At 43.6% G+C, this 24,106-nt stretch overlaps 1 protein-coding gene and 1 long non-coding RNA gene across 7 annotated transcripts in view; one reads left to right on the top strand and one right to left on the bottom strand.

The window, feature by feature from the left end:
* Positions 1–4,974, top strand: part of LOC110403174 — a 6,231-nt gene extending 1,257 nt beyond the window's left edge. For 3 of the 4 annotated variants that reach the window (XR_002441543.1, XR_002441545.1, XR_002441544.1), the window contains 2 exons: positions 272–363; positions 560–1,652. This is a non-coding gene — a long non-coding RNA (uncharacterized LOC110403174). Of the gene's footprint in view, positions 1–271; positions 364–559; positions 1,653–3,678 lie in introns of those variants that run through there. The other variant, XR_002441546.1, reaches the window with a different exon arrangement.
* Positions 1–24,106, bottom strand: part of HTR2C (5-hydroxytryptamine receptor 2C) — a 71,301-nt gene that overhangs the window by 14,255 nt on the left and 32,940 nt on the right. For all 3 annotated transcript variants that reach the window (XM_021406111.1, XM_021406113.1, XM_021406112.1), the window contains one exon: positions 20,096–20,738. In XM_021406111.1, the coding sequence (XP_021261786.1) occupies positions 20,096–20,480 (385 nt within the window). In that variant the 5' untranslated portion in view covers positions 20,481–20,738. The remainder of the gene's footprint in view (positions 1–20,095; positions 20,739–24,106) is intronic.

The raw sequence follows: 24,106 nt of genomic DNA, 5'->3' as shown, positions 1-24,106 counted from the left end.
GATGGGATGGGATGGGATGGGATGGGATGGGATGGGATGGGATGGGATGGGATGGGATGGGATGGGATGGGATGGACTCCCTTCCAGGCAGGCAGCCAGAACACCTCAGTGTCCCCAGAAGGCTGCAGGCTGCCCTGCATGTGGGAGCATCGCCATGGCAGCGGGCACCTTCCAACTCTTGACATTTACCAGACCTGGAAGAGGTTTCTACAGCAACCACTTTTCCAGAGCTGCTGGAAGATGAATAGCCTCTGCTCCTTCTTCCTTTCAGCTGGCCAAACACTTCCCAGAGCTGATTCCCACTGGAACTACTTCTGCTGTTGCTGCACGATACCCAAAGAATTTACAGGAGCAAAAGCGCCCGTAAGTGTTCGTACTCATGGGGAGAGCTGAGGTGCTCTGCTGTCAGCTGTGGCACAGCAGGAACCGAGCCCTTTCTCACACATAGCCACAAACAGATGAGAGCAACGCTGCCCAGAGTTAGCACCTGGGCAAGCTGTCAGGATGTGTGTAAAGACAAAGGTGACACGAGAGCCTTCCTAATGGCTGATCCTTTCAGTCTGCAGTGTCCCAAGGCACTCTGTTACGCTTCTGGCTGAAAAGGCAGTTAAGTGAGGAGACGTTTTACTTTCCCGGGAAGTTTCCTAAAATGATCTGCGATAATAAAATGCCACTCTGGAAATGTGCAGAATGGCAGCTTGTCATGCATGATTACGCCTTGATGTGAAGGGCAGAATATAATATCCTATCTCAGAACGCAGTTACTTTCATGCAAGCACGGTGCGTGTGTTTGAAAAACACCTACACAGCGTGTGAAGCCAGCGATTTGAGCCAAGAGAAAAAAAGCTGATGCTATTTCTGTTGAAATAAATGTACAAAACATAGGGAATGTACCCCGTGACTCTTGTCAAGATGCAAACAAAGATTGAAAAAAGCAATTCTGTTAACAATGTTATACATTTAAAACAATCTTATCCTCGGAAATGCTCTGTCTACAGACAGTAACATTTCTCTAATTAGTTCAATTTTCCCTCACTTCATACACAAACGATAGAAATTACCATATATTTAGAACCGCAGAGGACTGAGTGCAGTGAATTCTTGGACCCCAGCTATTATAAGCTTTAGTAAATGCATCTCCAATTGAAAGCATACATTTCAGTCTAAACTTGCCTCTGGACAGAATGAAACGGTACTAAACACCTGGATAGCAACACCTGAATTCTTCGGAAGAAACTGATTTTTGTGCTTTGAATTAATCTATGCCATTGAAATCAGTCTAACATTAAACGCATTGTCTGGTAAACCTGATGGAAGGAAATTAGATGAATCCAGCAGGCCAGAACAAAAGGAGATATTTCCTCGCCTACTGTCTGAACCAACTGTAGATTTTTTCACCTCCAGACACCTTATGGATGCAAGAAGTTTCCACTGGACAAATTCATAGAGATAAGCATACAGAAGAATATTGCAGTGGTATTGCTTCTAGATCAGAGGTCCTGGCCCTGATTAGGATAAAAACACAATCCGTGAAATCCTATAATCCTACCCTATCCTATGTACCCTATGTATCCTATCTTCAGCTTCCAGCGCTGAACAACATCTCATGGAACCCAAGCAGCCAAGGTTCCTCATCTCATGGAAAAGGTGAGCCAAAAGACTCATGCTGAACCAGGAGTCACGGTCCATAGGTGTGGGTTTTTTATTTACCTCCCACACTCCAATGAGCTGAAAAAGCAAACTGCAGTTCCCATGTGCCACTGAACAGCTGAGATGGCACTAAACGTTGGCAGCAAAGTACAGAAAATCAAAAGCATTTTGGCAAAGTTGCAGACCATCTCTGTCTACAGCTAATTTGCTGTCGGGTGAGAGCGCCCTTAATTTTTTTTTGTGCTTTCCATCAAGAAAGATGGCAGCAATTAAATTTAATCGCATTTGTCAGAGGTTTTATATACATGGGTTAAAAGTGTTGTATAACACCGTCGTCGTGGTCATCGTGCCATTCGCTGCACAAGAGTCAAAATTAGAGCCACTGCAGGAGGAGGGGACTGAACCATCCAAAACACAGCGAATGAGAGCAACATTAAATACACGCAGGGGTAAAACAGAATGACTCCAGGCTGTAGGAGAACGGCAGGAATGGGAAAAAAGCATTTGAACCTGTGGATGAAACGGCTTTGGGGCTGCAAAATGGACTGAAGCTGATACAAAGCCCCCTCCTCCTTCCCAAAGGCTCTGACACGATCTCATGAGCTTTCCATAGCTCTTTGTGCTCAGCTGGAGTAGATACCACTTGGTATACACATACACACAAACGCACCCCATGCTACAAATGGTCTTGCCCACTCTATTTACATTTTGAAAAGTTGTTACTGTTTGTACATATTGACTGCTTTATAGCACAATCTGTCCCAGGATGCCTCCAGGGGATACGCATTGCAATGCTCAGGACAGAGCTGGTATGATGCTGGGTGACAAAACACCTGCTTACACCACAAGAAAGCAAAGAGTTATGTAAAATTCATCACTGTCGCTTCAAAAATGTTTCATGGCAAACACAGCGAGCTGCAGCAGTCATTTCTTTTCCAGCCATAAACAGGAATTTGGAAAAGGCTTCAGAAGAAATTTATTGTGTTTAGCCAGTGCTCCGTAACTGCTGTGACAGATAAAAAGGGGAAAATATCCTTCATAATCACAGAAGAAGAAAAAAATAAGGCTCCAGATTATGTACTTTATATAGATAAACATGCACATATAATGCGTATATAGATTTATATGCATCACATCCATACACAAATATAATGCATAAATAGAGAAAAACACAAAACCAAGAGGTGCAGAATAGAAACTAAAGATGCTTATCTGTTCAGATACAGCCTCTCTTAATGTTGTTTGTTGGCTTCACCAAAACTTAAAAAGTATGTAATTATTTCTCGTGCTGGGGCTCTGGCATGTACTGCCTCACTTTAACTACTGGTAGCCTTGAACTAACCGAATTAAAAATGGAAGGAAGTCATCAGGTTTGAACTGAACTCAATCCCAGCACCAAGCACCATTCCCAGCCATTAACATGGCAACAGAGCATGGGCTCTCTATAATGTGTTCACCGAGGTTATTGTGGTGTAACTGAGAGCAGCAGCTCTGAAGGCATAGCCAAAAGCTGCCACTTTCTGGTAGATACTGCAGTTTTCAAAGATTCTCTTACCCTCTGCAGGAAAACACACTACTGTGGGCTGTGGAAAGAACCAACCTTTGCCCCATGGCCAAGTGGTGGCACTGTGTGACACACCATAGTGGGCAAGGTGGTGATGGGTTGATGGTTGGGCTGATGATCCAAGTGGTCTCTCCCAACCTTAATGATTCTATGGTAATGGTTGTTTTATCCCATTGCCACCGCTAACCTGTTGCTACTGAAGCACTTTATACAAAGCAGACTTTCCAGTATTCACTACAAAGTTTCACGGAAGCCACAGGCTTTACAAAAATAGAAAGCAATTACATAGGATTTTAACATTAATGCATTGCATTACTCCCAAGGGAACTAAAGAATTTAAATGATTTTAGTCTCTCTCTCTTATCTAGGAAGTAAAGTATTTCTTAGCCCGAAATAGCGTATCAGTAAGCGTAAAGCTATCTATCTCCTTTTTGCTAATTTATTTCCTTCAAATTTACGTATAGAAATGATTCAGAGATGTTCGTACCATCTTGAGAGTCACACAACCAGCCGCGTTGAGAATCTCCACCGTGCCTGGGAAGTACAGAACGTCCTGCTGATCCCACAGTCCTCAGAGATTACCACCACATCCACAGAACAGACCACACTCATGCAACCCAGATTCCTGGCTGTAGGAATAGCTGATCTCAAGGGCGGCAGTGCCAATGCTTCTGATTTCATCACCAGCGGAGTAGAACTGAATGTTTCACTGACATATTGAAATCTTGCACACTGGGTTATATCAGAGCTTAAGCTTTTAGTTTGTGTTTTTCTAGAGAAAGCTATTTAAATTCCTTAAATAACACGTCTTTGAACACAGCCAAACACAAGAACACAGTCTCCACACAAAGAAACTCCAGATGCAGCCGCAGATACTTTGAGCAGACTGTATTTTTGAACACAGTGAGCCCCCAAGTGTCCCAACAGATGCTCAGCAGAGGATGGGCTCTCGGGTAATGTGATCACTAAGGGGGTGGAAGGTAAAAGAAATGACCAAGAAGGAGAAGGAGAGGGACACAACATTTGTGACCCACCGCTAGAACACCTGCACCTAGAAGATGATATTTTGCTGTAGTGCCACGCTACACAAAGGATTTACTTGTGACTGTGCCACAGCCCACATCCAAGCCATAGAATCATTCAGGTTGTAAAAGACCACTAAGAGCACTAAATCCAACCCCAACCCAGCCCCATCATGCCCACTAACTGTGTTCCTCGGTGGAACATCTCCACTGTTCTTGAACACCTTCAGGGATGCAGATTCCACCTGCGCCAGTGCCTCACCACTCTTTCTGAAAAGAAATGCTTCCCCCCAAAATAAGTTTAGACTATGGCTCACTCTGGGAACCTGGACTGGTTCTGGTGTTGGTGAAAGGGCACAGATTTGTCCAGATAAGGTGTTTTCAGGTATTTTCTCAGTCTGGCATATCTTATGGTCAGTATTTTCCCCCATATCCTCAATACTGAGTTATTTATAAGGAAGAAAAGAAACACATCTCATGAAACAGAGCATAACAGGAGGCCAAAGAGAGATCTCTAATTCCAAAAGCGGCATTGACTTTGCCTCCTGTTTGCCTGCAGGATGGGAACAGGACACAGCCATCACTTTGGCCCTTGCTCAGTGTGGTGACATGCTAACAGCACTCCAGTTCCAATGGAACGTTCAGCATGCGCTTAAGTGCTTGGATGGATTTAGGAATATCAAAGTTGTTCAGTGAATCAGCTCTGCTGCTTACTGTGCAGCACACCTTCCTCAACCACAAGACAGCTATTAGGGACAGTGGGTTAATTATCTGGCTGAGCTGCTTGCCAGTGTGAGTCACATTCTTCTTGCCTGATGAGGTTAAAAGCCACCACGAGCAGTCTTTGCTCAAGTGTGCTCAGTAAAACTGACAAAGGCAAGAAATCACTTCAAGCAAAAGAGACAAGCTGTATTTTGGTCATGCTCACAGATGTCTATTTCCAATTCCAAAATACCTCAGGAGGGCTTGCAAAACGCATTCCCTTTCTAACTTCCTCCGAGCCCATTGCCACGTCTGATTCTTCATGACTGTACAGGTAGAAATGGCAATGTGGGAGGGCTCCAAAGAAACATCTGCAAAACACAACTTCTAGGGTTTTCTAGGAAGCCCAAAAATTCTGCTCCAAATCCATGAGTGCCACCTACTGTCTTCCTGACACCAAATGCCTTTTTGACTACCATGCCCAGGTTGCTTCTGAACAAGAACAGATACATCTCTCACTATGGGAGAGGTGCCAGTTTGGAGTTCACCCCTTTTAGAACTTCTGCTGTGGGAACTTGAATGGTGATAGAGCACCATCCTTGGTGGCTTTCACACTGAAATAATTTGCCAGCCCGATGTTTTTCGTGCTACCCACTTATTCCAGCCCCAGAACTGTCACCGTGGCAGAGCAGAGGAGCAGTTTAACTTGGACACGACTTGTTGTTAGCTGCCTATGCAGGGTGCACGAGCTCTGTAACCACAGGAGGGAATGAAGGCACCTCCCCACGCAGGGCAGGCTGACGTAGCCCAAAGAAACTATGCATCCAGATTCGGAGCTGTATAACCTGGATACTTCAACGACACCAGCAATGAGTGCTTCCCCATTCTGCAAGAACATAGGAACACTGGAGGCTCCTTTTACAGGCCTGGAAAATAATTTTCCGCAGCAGGACTGAGTCTGGAAGCAATCTTCCCAGTGTGGTGCCTGCTGGAAAGCACATTTCTCTGTCAGCACCACAGCAGCTTTCCTAGACAGCCCAGACACCTGCAGGACATGGACATTCAAGGCGAGATCCCCTGGTGTGATCTGCTCCACTTCTGTAACCACAAGAAAGCACCAATTTTAAAGGCTCTCATCTAATCGAACCTCCCGGCATTAAGCTACAGGCAGAACCACACTCTGCAGATGTCTCTACAGTAAATCTCGGAGGGATGACAGCTTGCAGACTTCACGTTGGCACACTGCAATGTTTCCTCCTTTCTCATATTCACAAGCCTGTGGGCTGAATCTCCTCAGCCCAGGAGCAGGCTATTGGCAATGGGATGAACTTCTGCCCCTCCTGTAGGATTTCTGACAGAGCACGAGCTGGACCCAGCCCTTCAGTCCAAGCAACGACCCAGTCACAGGGTGTGACAGCCCAGCTTGTAACACCACACAATATGATGCTAAAGACTGGTGTTACTGTAAACGTTTAGTATGTAGCTCATTACTAATTAAAGCTGCTCACTACTAACAGACTCGACCATAAAAGACTCGAGGCTCAGATTAAAGCTTGGGTGCTTTCATACTAAAGCGTTTACACCCTAGAAAATGCCAGATTGTTGTCAATCTGCTGCACGAGGACCTCGGAGAGTGAAGTCAGCACTCTTCTCCTTACAGCTGCAAAGATTCAGAAACACGTGCACATACGTATCTACATCCTGGAGTGCAGGTGGCATCTCTCAGCCAAGAAGAAAACAAACAAGCAGCAACATTAGATATATATATTTACATACATATGGGATATAAGGAGAAAGTTGCTTACACTAAGGGTGGTGAGGCAGTGGCACAGGTTGCCCAAAGAGTTGGTGGTGACCTGTCCCTGCAGACACCCAAGGTCAGGCTGGATGGGCTCTGAGCACCTGATGGAGCTGTGGGTGTCCCTGCTGAGTGCAGGGAGTGGGACCAGGTGGCCTTTAAGGGTCCCTTCCAACACAAATGATTCCATGATTCTATGATCAATGAATCCTGACTTCATGTCCCTCCCTCAGACACAACGTAGGTACATCAACTCGAATCCTGAGAAGGATTAAAGATGGCAGTGCAGCAGGAGGTGATCCTGTTACACATAACGATATCTTAGCATGTTAGAACATATTCCACACAGGTAATATCAGAGACAAAGTGAAACTTAACAGTTGACCACCATTTGGGTACAGCTGCATTCCTTTGTTTTTGAGTTCTGCAGAAATTGTAAGGCCCATTATAAGTTCTATTAACATGAAGTTGAAGTTTAATTTAATATGGGTAAATGAGGTGTGGGCGTACTGATGTATTAGAAACAATGCTATTAGCCAGAAAATTATAGAGGTCTCATGAGGTAGAAAAAGAAACTAAAGAAATGATATTTAGTTAAGTTCTATCATCGGGGGTTTTTTTTTATAGACTTGTTTTTGCTTTGTAATCAAGTGCGACATTATTCTATTATCATGGTTATACTGTTATTACAATGTACTTGCAGTTGATTACAAATCAAAGCCAGCGATATCTATGATAATAAAATAAGTGTTAACATAATAATCTAGCAAAATGTAATAAACTAAGCGTTGCCATAGATATTGCAGATGTAAGTGAATAATATGGGCACCCTAGTAGAACTAGTTACTCCCAAGATACTTAACCCAGTATGGGCTAGAAAACACTTGAAATAAGAATCTTTATGGATAGCAGATAAAGATGGAATGGGTATATTTAAAAAGCTTCATCTTGGAAGTTGTTTTTCCCGTGTTTGTGCTTTTCAACATCAACTCGCTATGTTACGTGCAACAAATAACCCTGTTCTGCTGTTGTGCGTCTTGGACTGAGATGGCTAGTTAGATTTTCGCAGTAAAGCATACTCACAACTTTTGTCTTCTGCTGTGCTGATAAGCAGTCTCTCTTTGCATTCATTTTTGACAAGTGGATCAAAAGGGATCGACAAAAGGTTACCTTTTTCTAAAGGCAAATTCAGAATTTTGCCTAACAAATTCAAAAATTTACACAGCGGAAAGAGAAGTTGACACCTTTCAGAACAAACGCGAGGACACAGCTCCGCTGCCTCTTAAAACCAGTCATCAATATTCATTGGTGTCAGATCTGCACTTACAGTTTTCTGCGTCCCAGTGGGTGCCAAATAGGTATGGTAAAAGCCTGTCATACAATTTCCACATCTCAGCAACGCCAAGACCTTTTCGTAGAGCTGTTGCGTCTGATTGTGGATGGAAGTAGACTTTTATAAAAACAAACAAAACACCTAAAACTTACTTAAAATAAACACATCACAAATGATTATACATCAGACGGCGGAAACGAATTGGTCAGGGTAACAACTGCTCTATCCCGATATCTCCAGCACAGTCAGAGAAGAAAGCTCTGCTGCCAGCATGTCAGCAGGAACAGAAATTAAACAACCCAAGAAATAATAGAGAATCAGCAGAATCCTACCAAAAACCTCGTCTTACCCACAATATTGTACCTAGGAGTTAATGGAGGAACCTGGTTTTATTGTGCATTACTAGTCGAACTTTGTAGTTCAGAACCTTTTTCACCTAGGAATGGAGGTGGCATCTTAGAGGGGAAAGTCACCCCCTAAATACAATGTCATTATTGAATTGCTCAGAAATCCAGCAGAAATTGGAAAGTATTCCAACCACCAGCCTTGCTCAGCTTGGAGAAGAGAAGGCTCCAGGAGCCCTCATTGTGGCCTTCCAGTACTTAAAGGGAGCTTATGAACAGAAGGAAACTAAACTTGTTACATGAGTAGAGAGCGATCAAAGCCATTTCCTCTTGTTTTATCTAAAAGACGAGAGATGAAGGTTAGATGTTGGGGAAATTTTTCACAGAGAGTGTGGTCAGGCCCTGCACTGCTGCCCAGAGCTGTGGGTGCCTGAGGCCATGGTCTGGTGGGGGCAGCCAGCCAGGGGGTGTGGAACTGGATGAACTTTGAGGTTCCTTCCACCCTAAGCCATTCTATGATATAATTATTAAAAAGCAAAAACACAGAAGAGACTGGAAAAAAGTGGAATATACGTTTGAAACTAATGCATGAAGCCAAAGTGTTGATACAGCACATATTGGTAATCACAGCCTCGGCTCCATGACAGGTTCATGCACAAATTCCCCTCCTCTCATTAGCATCTTTAATGACAATTTTGGCAGAAAAGAGAGAGAAGATCACATTTTGCTTCTCCTGTGAGTTGTCCATTCAGAAAAGGATTGTATTGCGTCAATCAGGTCGTGTGCAAATCAGTGCAAGGCAGAGAAATTGGCATGTGGCCCTTCTTCCATCAATGTAATTTCCATTTAATTACTGCGCAAGTGGATGAATCACATCAGAGCCTCTTTCCCAGCATGTGCTGATAGAACACAAAGTGGGAACTTAATGCTGCTGTTACCATTATGTCTCAGGGAAGTGAACTACCCTACAAGGGTATTTGTGCACATTTTAATGAATATTAGGGAACTGTAAAGTCATATTTTCAAGGGATACGCCACGTGAATTAGAGAGAGACTTTAAAATCATAATTCGCTGTAAGGAATGTAATGATATCAGTTCAGCAGACAGATGCAAAAGGAAGTAGAAGAAAAAAACTGAGCTAATTCTGAGTTAATTGATAGAATCCTGGAAACATTCATAATTCAAAAAAAAAAGTATGACATTGGTATATTTATCATACAGTAGATCTAAGTGCTGTTCAGAGGTTTCACCTTGCTTCTCTCACGATTCCTTTCCACGTTTTGTACAGCAGCTGTCTATACTGTCTATACATGTAGGGGCCTGGACAACGGCAGTGATTTTTCCACACTTTCAAGCTCAGCAGATTTGTTGGCCCATTTCATGCACTTCCACTGAAAAATGTTTCTCTGGGGCCTGGGCATATCGCCATGACTTAGGTGGAGCCACAATGCAAGAAATTTGGATACTACTAGATCTACCACATAAAGAGCACTAAGGGCAGCGCATGCTGAAATGAAACTGTACTTTCACAAAACCCTGCCCATAACACAGTACAGCAGAAGCAACAAATATCATAGGATGTACCCCAAAAACAAGGAAGCGGTGGCGGAAGCACCTATCTACCCCATGCAACAACAGCCTTCCCCAGTGAACACAGGGCATAATTCCCACACAGAACAAGGATGAAACAGTTTTATCAGTTACACATCAAGTCAGGGGTACAGAAATGCAGCTGACCAGCCACGGAGTGGTTCTGCCTTGCCCTTAAAGCTCTCCAATATCTGCAGCTGCAGCCAGCACAGGAAAATGAGCCATATGTTCATCTTCACAACAGACGGCAAGTAGGACCCTCCCTGGAAATTGTAACTGCTTGTTGGCAAGTGCAATGCACGCAGCTAACTTGCTCCTCATCCCAGTGTCATTCTGCTGGGCTGAGTGAGAAGAGAGAGCAAGAGCGCAGCATGAGATAATACCTCCTAAATATTTAGTGTGTGTAAGTGTTGCTGGATGTAGCTGCGGGCACCTTCTAGGAGGGGAAGCAAGGGCCTTTATGGTAACAGAAAATAAGAGCGGTGGTAGTAACAGGTGAGGGGTATTCCTGATGAAATCACTGAGATGCACCAGCCAGCCTAGTGTGGACATCTCTGTGTTTTAAATGCCAGCTCACATGTTCACTATATGCAAATGCAGGACATTGCATTTCCCAAATCTCTAAATTAACTCAACGTTTGGGTAAAAAAGTCAGGAAGAGCGACTATCCTTTTCTCCTTGCTATCCCATGGAATTCATTCTCTCTCAATCCCACTGTTTGCAGAAATCAATAGAAGCAAATGTCAGCTCCCTCGCTTGCTGAGCAGCTGCTGTTGGAGCAGCAGGCTTCGTGGTGGGGCTGGAGAGGCGGGGCACACATTAACTGAGCCGCCCTCCAGATGGCCAACAGATTGGGAAAACGAGGGAGGCCCGAGCTGCAGATGAGGTTTGCAAAGGGCCACCAAGGTTGGGGCGAGCATTCGTCGCTAAGAAAGTCTTTGCAAGAAGTTATCTCAGGTGAAGATATATAGAGATAGATAGACGCGGTGCCATACACTAAAACGAATTCAGCCTTTGCAAAACGCCTGGAATTCTCATGAAATCATTTCCCTTTGTTTTAAGAAGCCTGTCTCAACACACCCAAGGGTGGCTGTGCCTCACCCAGGAGTGGTGCTGCTCTCCCTCCCAGATGAGGCTCCATCTGCCTATGGGAAGAAAGTCAGCTGTCTTCGTTTGACTCGTTAGCCTGGCAAACCGCCTGGCACCTTTAGAAAGCAGCAAATTTATCTCCGGAGCTGTTTATTGTCACAGAGTCTTTCTGCTCCTATATAACAATTCTGCTTCCCCTCATTGTCTTGTATCAATTTCTGGTTTGCTACAAAGCACGTAACTTTATATTTCTTTTCAACTAAACTCATAAAAGTTAATTACAACGAGGCAACTTGCTTACAGAGCTACTACTGGAGCTAACAGGCTACTGTCATAAAAAGGAAACAAAAATTCATGCATTTTAAAGCACATTTAGCTTCACTGATTTAGAAGCAAATTGGGCATGAGACGATTGCACTGACAGCATTAAAAGTGCTGCTGTATTTAAACTGACATCAGTTCTCCTGCAAAATAAAGATGTAACTAGACGCACTCTGGGTTTTGGGGCTCTACTTGCCTTATCAAGCCCTTAAAGTCCTGCAGGTCTTAAAATCTTTTGCATTTCCCAAACATATTTTTAGCAAAAGGATGAAATTAGACATAGATTAAAATCCTTGTTTGTGTTAAATAACAGAACTTGAAGGTGCAGTATTCAGAAACATTCTAATGAGCATTAAGAACTTGAACACTCAGGATTTCTTTTGGATGGGCAACTCTAAAATTTCACTGGGCAGGCAAGACCTGCTGGTCAAACGTAGAGCCTAAAACATGAAAAATAGCTCCCTGGTTGGACACAGCTTATGTGCTGTGGGTAGAATAGAAAACTGTAAGGCCATAAGTTCAGCTCGTGCAAGTAGGAGTTACTCCACTGAGATCACTGAGAGCAAGTTTACCTTCTCCGCTCATTTTCAGGAATTTGGGGGGAGGCTGAAGCTGGACTCCCTTGGCTGCCAAGGAAACATCTTCCCTGAGACTCCTGGGTGCCATTTACTCGGTCAGTTCTTACCTAGGGCCGCAGCCAGGGGATGTTTTGGGATAACATCAAGCGATGCAGAAAACTTACCTCCATTAGCAAGTGCTCACCTGAGCAGGTAGCAACCTGCTCTATTGCTTCCTGGCTTTGTTTTAGACCATAGCCCTTAACTGGTTTTGAGACAATGGGCCTAACTTTGTGCCTTCTTCCTTTGCCCTGATGTAGCTGTGAGAGAGGAAATACAGATAACAGATTTCCCTGGGTAAAACTGCAAAGGAGAAGCAGCCCAGGTTGTCGCCTGTTGAAGGAAAGTTGCAAGGCTCATTTACTTCTCCTTACAAAGCACAGAGGGACGTCACAGGCTCTGCTTCTTTCACACTGCAGCATTAGGATTTTCTATTTAAAAGCTTCTGCTTGCAGGAAAGTTGAGGTTGGCAAAGATATGAATTTTGACTTGGTAATGAAGCGCTCAGAGATTTGTCATGGCTTTCTGTTGCTACACAGTTCCACACACAGATCCAGACTTCAGCAGCCCAACTTCAGGCAGACCTGAAAGCAAACGGTCTCTGGAACACAGGAGATAGGACTGCAATAGCTCTGCCTTACCAACACCTGGCACTAACAGGACGCAGTGAGTCAGGAAGTCTTTTTAACTCCTTATTCCTGTGAGATCAGGAAACTCTCCTTGGAGTCTATGATTTCGTTTTCCTATTTGGATCATGCAAAATATGATTTCTTTCTCTGAGGTGATTTGCTTCCTCTACCTTTGCATTTAGTTTTAGAACCAAAACCAACCAGCCAACAACAAAAAAAAAATCCTCAGTCTCAGCTAATCAGAGTCCCAGAGGAGATGAGCTTTCTCTCTTCCAGCAGAAAACAGAAAAAAGAGAAACACCTCAAGGAGAACCAACCACACAAAGCCAACACGAAGCCAATTGCAAGTAGCTTTGCACCAAAAGCAAAAGAAAGTGAATGTCCACTGAAATGCACTTTATGATCAGGACGTGATCATGAGAAACATTCCACGACACTGAGCGCATTAGCTCATTTTACTGGCACAAGTGCCAGCTCATTGCCCTTTACCTACATGCATCATTAACTTTTAAAGGGAGAGGCACCCATGCTTTGGGTGCACTGTAGTGGTAGAGATTTCCTGATACTTGGAGAAGACCAGTGAAACATCTGGGACCCTTCTACATGAAGGATGCTGAGGTAGTCGTGCCAAGAGCTACAGCTGTCACCAGGCAGGAGCAGTATAAAGAGGGCTGAGGAGGCAGAGAAATACTCTGGCAAAAGCCCCAGCCTGTCTGAACAGGCTGCCAATGTTCTCCCTGACCTTACCGTGGTCAGGATCTGGTGCATTCTGCAAGAAGACATCCCCCAGATCCACCTGGCAGCACAGGGAAAATCACTAGGAAAAAGTAGTGTCACCCACCTGCACACTGCTGTCGTTGATCACAACAAAAGAGCCAGCAAAGTCACATTTAGACAGCAAGATCTACGGTGTCCTTAAGCATTCTTTTTTCACTTTTCTACATTTAGAGGGGAAAAGGGGGAGAAAGGGGAGGGAAAGGGGGAGAAAAGGTCTTCTCTTTTCTACTTGACAGCTCACCTTTAATCTCAGATACACGGATTCATGCTTCCACGCAGCATTTACCAGATGAATACAACCAGCTTTATTCAGGCCTTCCTGCAGGAGGCACCATCCTTCAGGGAGCCTGCCAAACCCGCAGGGCAAACGATTGGAGTGTGCAGCATCCCTCAGAGCCTGTGGAAATCAGGCCCAGGATGAGCTCAGCAATGTGCTCAGGTTATCGGGTGCTGCACGCGTGGATTGCACACACCTGCCACAAAGCAGCCGTGTAACCCTCTGCGTGACCAGGCCCCTCGACCCAAGCCACCACAAACAGCAGCTGTGGATGGTTTTGTGCTGTTTTCCCTTGTGCTGAGTCCATGCACGGCAGCAGATCGGGGGCTGAAGGCTCCATTAACCCACAGCAGAGAACGGGGCCCGTTGCTTAACAGCAAGAGGTGAGGAGAAGCAAAAGAGCATGTTTACAAATGGGAAGAAAATATTATTCTCTGGTGTTTTCTCCTGAAGCTGGCATGTGGGCAGGATCCTCTTGTCAATGGAAACGAGCACGGGGAGGACAATAATAAATATCACTGCCTACACAGAGAAGAAGGATGAAGCCAACGCTGAGCGATATACAGGCAGCATGGAGCAGAGAAATAATAAGAAAGAGGCGAGCGGTAAAAAATTCAGTGGTGATCATTCTGCCTCTGTATCTGACAGCAGAAATTGGTCTTCAGAGCCCCACAAACTGCTGTTCCGCAACGCGGATTATAGGTGAGCTTAAATTAGTAATAAGGACCTGGCACAAAACGGCCGGGCTGTATGCGTAGCAGGTGAGAGAAGCAAAATTCAAGCTGTCTCTGAGAGCTGGCAGTGATTGACCGGTGAGCACAGAGAGCTGCTTCTGGTCCAAGCACTTTGGCCACTTCACGTGTGAGTTTCTCAGCAGTTTCACGGGGCTGGACATTTTGCATTCAGCATCGGGATAAACTGAAGAAGTTTTGAGGATTTGTGCAAGAATAGGGTTGTGTTAAGAAATAAATGTCTTCTAGGCTGAGATTCTGATTTACAACTTGAAGTACGATTGATAGGCCCTAGGGATTACGGTGGTGGTTAAGGTTGGAAAAGACCTCTAAGTTCAAGTCCAACCATCAGCCCATCACCATTAGAACAACTGGTCACTGCAAGGCACACAGAATGGGGACTCAAACTCCTGTATACTACACTAATAGTCCACCAGCAGTGAGGGTAATTCTGTCCCTCTTCCAGCTTTCCACAGCAGGAATGCTGTAGAAATGGATGCACTTCTGCACAATTCTCAGTTTCAGCAACACACCTTTTTTCATTTTAAAAAGCACATTTACACAGAAGCATTTGGAGCAACTCTAGCTGCCATGACATGCTAACATGGGGAGCTGTGCATGTCCGGAGCTGACAGGACTCTCGAATACTGGGTTTGGTAGGTGGATGGCAAAGATATTTGGGTACACAGCACAACAGAGACTGGAATTCCATGGGCTACAGCGAGGAGAGGCAGCTTCGCTGATGGAAGCATTCCCTTCCAGAGCATGTAACGAAGAACAGCATGCATTTTCAAACAGAAAGCGCATAGAAGAGCACCTTGTGCCACATAACCTTCAGTCCTGCATCTGGAGTTAATGAAGCCTTGCTGAGAGCAAAGGAGGGACACCTGTGCATTTGTTACATTGGTTATTAACACCCAGTTCACTTGTCCTGCCTTGGGAAACAGATGGCAGCGCAGGCAAGATGGATTTCAGAATATCACAGGGCTGGGTGACAGGGATGCCTGGCTGCACCCTGGCATTGTTCTCTCACAGTGCTCATCGTGGCTTTGGCCCCTACACGTTGCACACAGCAGAGAGCACAGCCTGGCTGGGGCTTGGGGGGAAGACTCAAATCATCCTTCCAGACAAACACAGCAGGAATTCAGACACAAGGAGCAGCCCGGATCCATCACAGGTCCCATTCAGCACAGGGCCAAGGGACCAACCAACGGGCCTTGCTCCTACCTTCCCTGTGGGGCACAGGATCTCTGAGGTTGCCATTCAGACCGGTGCTTGGGGTATGCTAGCAGCAAGCTCCGCCAGCTCCACTCCCTCCTCTTATTCCAAAACATCTCCGTGGCTGTCACAGCCCGCTTGCCATGATAATACTGCTTCTCATTGCAAATTTAGCAGCTGCTGTCACTGCTGCATGCTCACAGTTCAGCTGAGGAAGGGACAGATTCATCCCGAGGGAGAGAGAAGAGCTTCCACACCGAAGATTTAGAGTGGGTCCCACGAAATTATTTAGGAAGAATTTACAACGCAAGCCGAGGTTTTACTAAAATCTGAATTTTTATGGGGCTGCTTCCTATTATATTAAAAGTGACAGGCTTTCTAAATCTGCCTGTGAAGCTGCAGCACGCACATAAAAACAGCTCAGGCGCCACTAAAGGACATTACCATCTGCCCAAAGAACCGATAGCAGGTCAGACATCAAACACTGTTATAATTTTCTCCACTAGAAGAAAGATATATCCTGCAGATGTTGCTTAGAAATGATACAAGACTGCTTCCCCGGGGAGCTGGGCACGCTCTGTAGCACTGTTTGCTCTCCCCAACCTTTGGCTTAGATCCTGTTCACACGTCCAGTCAACCCACAGTAATGCTGTAACATCAGTTCCTCTTCATTCCTGGTCCACCCAATGTTTTCAATTCACCAGTTAAACAAACAAACAAAAAATAGCCCAGCTGAATGGATACAGCCCGTATTGGTGCCATTCTACAAGTATCAGATCTGATTTCTCATTTGTCATTTCAAAAGAAGTCTTGAGATTTTCAGCCAAGATATCAATATAAAAACATCAAAGTAATGGGAAAGAATAAAAAAAAATGAGAATCAGTTAAATTAATAAAAGCATTAATAAAAGCAGCAAGAAGACTACAAAATACTTTAGAGCACTGTGGTCTTTCCTTCCAAGAGCTGTGCCTTGCTCAGATGATGGCACTTCCCCCATTAGCCAGGCTTCCAGTACTCATTGTGCTAAGCCCAAAATAAAAATTTTAAGAAAAACTACAAACAAGGTAAAAAGGCAAAAATAAGGCACAGATAATCTCTGATGAGATCAGAAATTGAATTAAAAAGAAATCTATGTGCACGGAGCAAGGCCAGCCCTCAATATAACGATTATAAGATAAAGGCTCCTTTTGGAAATGTTTTGGGAACAGACTGATGCTAATACAAATGACCAAGTTCCATCACTGCTGAGGAAAGACGCATAGCATCACTCCCTCCTCCTGGCAGCAATCATCATCCTCTGCAGCTCTGAGCTCGTGTGCTGGTTTCATCTCTCCAGACTTGACTCTCACTCTGCACCTTTCCCTCTCCAGAAGGCTGCTGCAAGTGCTGAGCACGTCTCTGTCACTGCATAATAATGACGATAATTAGCAATAATAACAATAATCTGGATGTAAAGCTGCTCCAGCATTCGGTGCTAATGGATGCTGCTTCTACTGGCAGCCTTGCTGGAAGCTGTGTTGGGCCACCAGCTTCACACCGTTGTTTGAATCTCAGACAGAAGCCCGAAGCCTGGCCACAGGGAGTCAAAGACATGTGCTGGCCACACCAGCAACTTGTTAACAGCTGTTAACCCATTGGTCTGGAGTCGTTAGAGCAAAGAAAGGTTCAATACCTTCTGGAATTTCTCCTAGGAAGAGCTGATGGGATTTGTCTAAGGCTGATGGTCTTTAGTGGGCACGGTGGGGATGGGTGGACAGTTGGACTAGACGATCTTAGTGGTCTTTTCCAACCTTAATGATTTTATTATTCTAATGTAGGAATACAAGAAAAAACTCTTTCATGGTCTTTCTCTTGGCCATAGCTACTAGATACAATGCAAACCTACCATTGCCTTTCCCTAAGTCACCCTAAGGAATAAATCTCAGTACAGTATCAGAAGCCTCATTATGTGCAGAACAGCTGATGCCCTCGTAGGTCACGCCCATATCTTTATTACATCCAAAGTTTCTCCACTGGGATTAAACACAGTTTTAATTTTTCATTTACTCTCCCTGATGCATGCTTATTAATTAGCTAATTAATTCATTTAATTCTTTAGGAATTACATGCCGTGGAAAATGAACTAAGTTGTCAAAAGCAACTCATCTATTAGTACAAGACATTCAAGAAAGACTAATTGATACATACATCAGAGCACTGACTGAATGGTGAAGAACCCAGCATAATGCCTCCTGCCATTACTTCCTTTGTACTTAGGTTCTGGAATTAATTGGCAACTTGATTTTTCCTTCTTAAAACAAAGAAACCAAAAAAAAAAAAAAACCAAAAAACCCAACACAACAAAACCAAATGCACACAGAAAACGGAAGCGTTTGTGGAGAGTGAGCGTCTATTGGATTTTCTGGTTATGGTTCAAGTGAAATCTATTTAATCAATCTCATTAAATGAAAATTAAGGAAATGAGCCTACTCTGCAAACTAGAATTTATCATTGGGTCTCAGAGAGGTGATGTAGAAACTCACTCATCTATTTTTTAATTGTGTTTCTTAAGGTTCCCTTCCAATTACAGAAATTAGAAGTAAGTTCTACAACTCTGGAAGAGATCCATTGCATACATTTCTCTGCACGGCAGCTTTCAAATATCCTAGTGTCATAATGTATAGGCTACAAAAGATGTAGGTTAAAATATACAGAATAAAAAGGACACGGCATTCTCAACTACATCTCCAAGCCACGTCTTTGGCCATGAAGCCCAGATACTGTCAGATGAAGTGTGAATATTCCCCCCCTTGATCACTGGTGTTGGATTGTGTACTACCATGGCAAACAATGCAAAACCTATGAAAGCATTTCTAAAAATTTTTCTTGACTTCTAGCACTTAGAAAAAGAATATAAATTCCAGTGTTCTCCTGGCCACAGTGGTGCCTAAGGTGCTTGCAGGCTGCTGGAGAAGGAGGGATTTTCCAAAAGGTCTAATATTAGTGCTCTGCTAGAAGAAAAAGGAATAACTACGGATCTTCTTCAAATCAATGATATTTACTTGCCTTTAAATATGTAGTATAGTTTACACCTTTAAATGACCTTAAGGAGTAATTTCTAGGAACAACAGAAAATCCATTTCCATTAGTTTCCAAAGACTCAGAAAGTATATATGTTGAGGATCACTGCCATAAATTCACCTTTTAGAGTCACCGGGTAACTCAGAATTTATGCAAGTGCAGGTCAGTCAAATAATTCTGTATTTATACGCTCCCTGTCAAGCTCTGGAGGACCATAGCAAAATGCTAAAAATAAAATACCTGTGCTGTAATTTGCAGAAGATTTAGAGATGGAACTATTTTGATAGCCCAGAATAAAAGGCTTTATGCATAAGAACTCAGTGGATAGGTCTGTATCTAAATCAGATATTGATTTAACTCTCTGTAGACAGGTTGTATAAGCTTTGGAATTATGTATCCTTGATCAATGTGTTTTCAAAATGAATCTCTGGCTGATTTAATCATTTGGGCAAGTGAAGAAGTCACATAAATATCCCTACATTTTACTTTATAGGACAGTAAACCAATTTCTAATCAAATCAGTAAGTAAACAGCATTATTTGTTTCCAACAAATATCAATATTAAAATAGTTTTCAAAGAAAGTCTCAAAACAGACATAAAAAATGATAAAACACTATATGTTAAAAGCACACCCGTTACACTGATATGTGTGTACACAAACACGATGATCAGAGATACAGAAGCCAACGCAATATCCCTTTGTAATATCCAGTGATGGAGAGTCCTAGCAGTGCACTGAGAAATCAGTTCAAAGTCTCAGACAGATAGGAGAGATGGATGTGGTGGGTGTTTCACTCCTCTGAAGAGCTAACCATGGTCCTACACTGCATTGCTACTCTCCCACGGTGCGGGACAAATGCACTGACCCCAGTATAGGAGGAAAGAGTCACACAGCAATAGTGAATGTGCACGCCTACACATGCAGATCTCACAGAGTTTTAAACAGAGGAAGTTGCTCTCAGGTTAGAAATAGGGAAACTGAGGCACAGATGAGCAAAATGATTCCCCAATGGCACAGGGAAAGCTGAACAAATGCCAAGAACGTACTTCTGAGTGCCCAAAATACCACGTGCAAAACTCCTTTCTAAGTTAGTGCTCAAATCTCATTGTGTCAGTGGGATTCAAGCTCAAGGACCAACTGACCTCACTTAGAGCTGGCTCAGCTCCAACCACACCACTCTGCTTTTCCCTAAGCTCTGGTTTTCTATCTAATTTGGGGACAGTTCCACCAAGAAAATAAAAAACGGACTGAGTGCTGGAGCTTTTCAGGGCATCCTCAGCAACCAAAACCAACACCGACTCCGTACATGGGTCATTCCTGGCAGCAAGGAAACAAGCAGGGGGTGCCAATAAGGAGGGAAGCCACTTACCGTACAGCACTGCAATGAGCGACACGGGCATGACCAGGATACCCACCAGCATGTCTGCCACCGCCAAGGACATCAGGAAGAAGTTTGTGGCGTTCTGCAACTTCTTCTCCAAGGACACAGCCATAATTACCAGTATGTTGCCCCCAATGGTAAGCAGGATGACGACCAAGATCAAGAGGGCTGGCCAGTTCTTCTCTCTCACTGACAGCCGAGAGACTTCGCCCTTCTCAGAGGCATTGAGAGGATCGGATGTAGGTAAACTCTGATTCAGAGTCAAATTGGTGCTTAAAGACCAAGCCATCAGACCACCATGCAAACTAAAATCCAGCGTAACAGACACTGTTGTCAAGCTGAGTAATATTCCAGCGCTACTTAAAGTGCTCATCGTCTGGGACTGCGCTTTCTGTCTCTTAACTGTGCCGCAGAGGTGATCCCTTTTCCAAACTGTGGGTCCAAAGCAGATGTCGAACTTCACGAAACCTGAGCCAGGAAATCATTTGATCTCCCATGGTGAATCAGACCTCACGGAAGTCAGCGCGGAGCTGCTCTGGTTCCCTTGGGAGCAGTGGAAGGCGACCACTGACCAACAGCCGTGAGGGAAAGTAGGTTTCGCAATCTCCAGCTGAATCCCAGGTCCACCATTCTGAAAAGGAAAGAAAAATTGCATTCTTAACTGAAATCACAGTGCACACAACACCTTGGTTTTTTTTTATCCTCATGCAAGTGACATTCTTATTCTCTCTCTTCCTGCTGGCTAGGATGTTCTCCAGACTGCACGTAATTTATCTTGTGGGTACAGACTATGCCTATAATCATGGGGGAGAGAGGGAGAGAATCACATCAGTGTGCTCTGGCTGGTTAAAAGCTGATTATCACTAATTAAATGTTTTGTGAAATCTGCAAAGGCAAATACGAAGAACAAAATATGTTTCAGTTGATAGCCACTTCACAGATACTCTGCTGCTGTGTAAAATAGTAATTGCACAAAATTCCAACCAACCCAGACGGTACAGTCACAGCACAGGGTAAACCATCTCCTTAAGTTGGGAGGGGTTGGATATATTTTGCATATTTTGAGGAAAAAACACACAGGTGTTGTAAAACACTCAGATGTTAGCGATGAACTCTCCCATAATAATAAAGACCAGGCTTTGTCTTATTTGGCAGCAAACGGTATAGAAAATCCAATATACAGCAGGTAACAAAATACAATGTCACACTACCATCCTCTCCACACAAAAAGATAACGTACAGGGGATGCGTTCTCAGCCCTTCCTAAATCACATCCTCAGGAACACAATTGTTTTGGCTGCCAATACCGCTCAACAGATGAAAACAGCGGCAGTTCACTTCTAACACATCAGAATCCAGGATCCGAACAACAGGAGTAACTTGGTGGTGTACAGAACAGGACCAAAAGCACAGAAGGGGAGCAGTTCGTACAAGAAGGAAACGTACACTGCATGGAAGAAGGCCACTAGGTAGAATAAATCAAATAGCGTGTAATATCCCCTGAAGTTTTTGTATAATCCACGGGAAAAGAGCTCTGCCATTACGAAATAAATATATAAAAGCTGGATTTTAGTCCCTGAATACGTTGCGTTAGAGACGTGTGAGACAGCAATTTGCTATTCAGGGATCAAAAGCTAAATGTAATGTATGGGATTACATTAGATTTTATGTAAAATAAGAAGTGCTCAGAGTCCTATAATAAAATGTTTAACATTCATGGACGTTTTGGAAACTTACTAATGGGCTTCATGCAGAAAAACGTTTCTTAAATGAGCAGTGTGTACAATGAACCCAGATTTGCTTCTGCATTGTAGTTAATTACTCCCCAAGGGTCTCTAAACCTCATATTTAGGAAGAAGTTTTTGCACTATGTGCACAGAAAATAATTTTGCAGCTGCACATGCGGATGAATTAGCAAGGAGTCGTCGGGCCATTTATTTTTCCAGCATCTCCAGTCTAAAACAAATCTCCAGGAAGTTTCCAAAGACTTGGGTATTTGGAACACAGCTATCACTTTAAAGTTGTGAACAAAATACCCCTTTCTTCCAAATCCCTTTGCCACAGCGAGGGGGCACAGACCAGCATCGTAGCACCTGAGCTTTGCTGTGCAGGACAGCCCCAGTGGGAACTCCAGGGTGCCCAGAAACTCTTCTCTCTTTGGCTCTCTGACTCTTGGGCTCTCCCAGTCACGTCACACTAATGGTTTGGCAGGACGAGCAGAAAGATGGCTGAACTCGAGGAACTGGTTTCCACACAAAGGTAGATCTGCAGATCTGGCGCACGCAAACTTCTCAGCAAGAAATCTGCCTAAAAACAAACACGTTTCCCAGTAATCCTCCTCCCCACGCTCCTGTGTTCTACTTGGAAGAGCAGAATTCTGTTACGGCGTTCAGAAACTGAACGCTTAGAGTTAGGACTGTGACGGTAAAAATGAATCTCAGAATGCAAATTTCACCTTTTCTATTAATGGGAATTAGGACTTCTTTTAAAAGTCAGCGCATTCACCTGTTATTCAGAGTGTCTCAAAGAGAACCATTCCCATGCATGTGCCGACAGAATGAGAAAAAGAGAGGGAAATCACAAAGGCACCTGAAAAAAAAACATTTTCCCATGTGCACTTAAAGGATCTGAAGTGCAATCCCAGGAATAACTGTGTACACACAGAGAACTGATGGCACTAGCAGGAGCTCTGCCTTACCCTACAGCTCCCAAACCCTGGCTGATGTGGATGGGAGATGTTGACCCTGCTCAGGTTTTACAGGCTATAGAATTGCTGCTATTCATTTCAGAACCATATCAGGCTCTCTAATAGCCAGAATAACCAGAGAGATCAGGATAATGAGAGTGTTCAGAAGAGATGCAGGTTTTATCCAAGACTTCAATGGTAAAAATAAATAATGATTTAGAGAAAGAATAAAAAGGCATCCTTAACTCAATAGAGGAAGCATTTTGCCTACGTTCATTTTGACTAATGATACATGAGAATGTGACAACAGCAATGCTGAAGACAGAGCTCCACCTTCAGAATGAACAACCTTATTGCTCCATTAGTACATTTAATTTTATTTTTTACATGGATTCTGACTGGAAGTCATTAGCTTTCTTTTTCATAGCATCACAGTCTCCACAAGTTACATTTTTATGACTAATTCCATCAGCTACAGTCTTCTAGGCACATTACTGAACCAGAAAAATAATTCACATTTTATTCATGAATTCTGGATATGTTTAAGGAATATCTCCATAATTTTAAAATAAAATCTGTGCCTACCACACATTTTTCCGCCTGCTAACTTGAAAGCACATATGCTAAATTTTGTGATCAATCATCAGTTTCAACTCAATCTACTAATGACAGCCCTTAAGACGATAATTTAAACATTGGCCAAAGCTGAATTCCTCATCTTTGACAGAGATGAGAAGGAAGTAATTTGGGCAGGGCTTTTCCTTTCTGTCTTTAAGTCCACTTGGGGATAAACCAAAGCTAGAAAACAGTTCTTGTTTCCCTTCTATCAAACCCACATGCATTATTTAAAGCAGGAGTTGGGTACACCGATGTTTCCAGATACTCCAGAATGAGAAGTCAAAGGGAAACCAAAGCTACGGCAGTTCATAAGTCTGCACTGGTAGGGCACTGGGTTCACAGACCTCTGAGAGTGTGTAACACTATTTCTCTGTTACTAAAAGGAAAAACAAAAAAAACGAAACACAGCTTACTTGGAAAGAAAACAATTTTTTTTTTCCTTTGAATTAAATGCATTCATCTTTAGCTATTTTACCCTTTGATGCTGAGAACACTTTTGCTTTTTTTGTTTTCGCTATAGAAAATCAGCTGCCTGCTGAGAAACTTGAGGTGTTCAGCAGCCCCCAGCCAGGATCCGGCCTCTCCCAGCCAGACCATGGAGCTCCTGAGCTCCAATAAATCCTTTCTGCTCCAGCTCTCTGGGACTCAGAGCTTGAACGTTAACAGCATGCACTTAAAATTGGGTAAGAAATCAA

Source organism: Numida meleagris, chromosome 8, assembly GCF_002078875.1.
Source record: "Numida meleagris isolate 19003 breed g44 Domestic line chromosome 8, NumMel1.0, whole genome shotgun sequence".
NCBI classification, from domain to species: Eukaryota; Metazoa; Chordata; class Aves; order Galliformes; family Numididae; genus Numida; species Numida meleagris.
The sequence above is the reverse complement of the archived record's forward strand: the minus strand, read 5'-3'. Positions and strand labels throughout refer to the sequence as shown.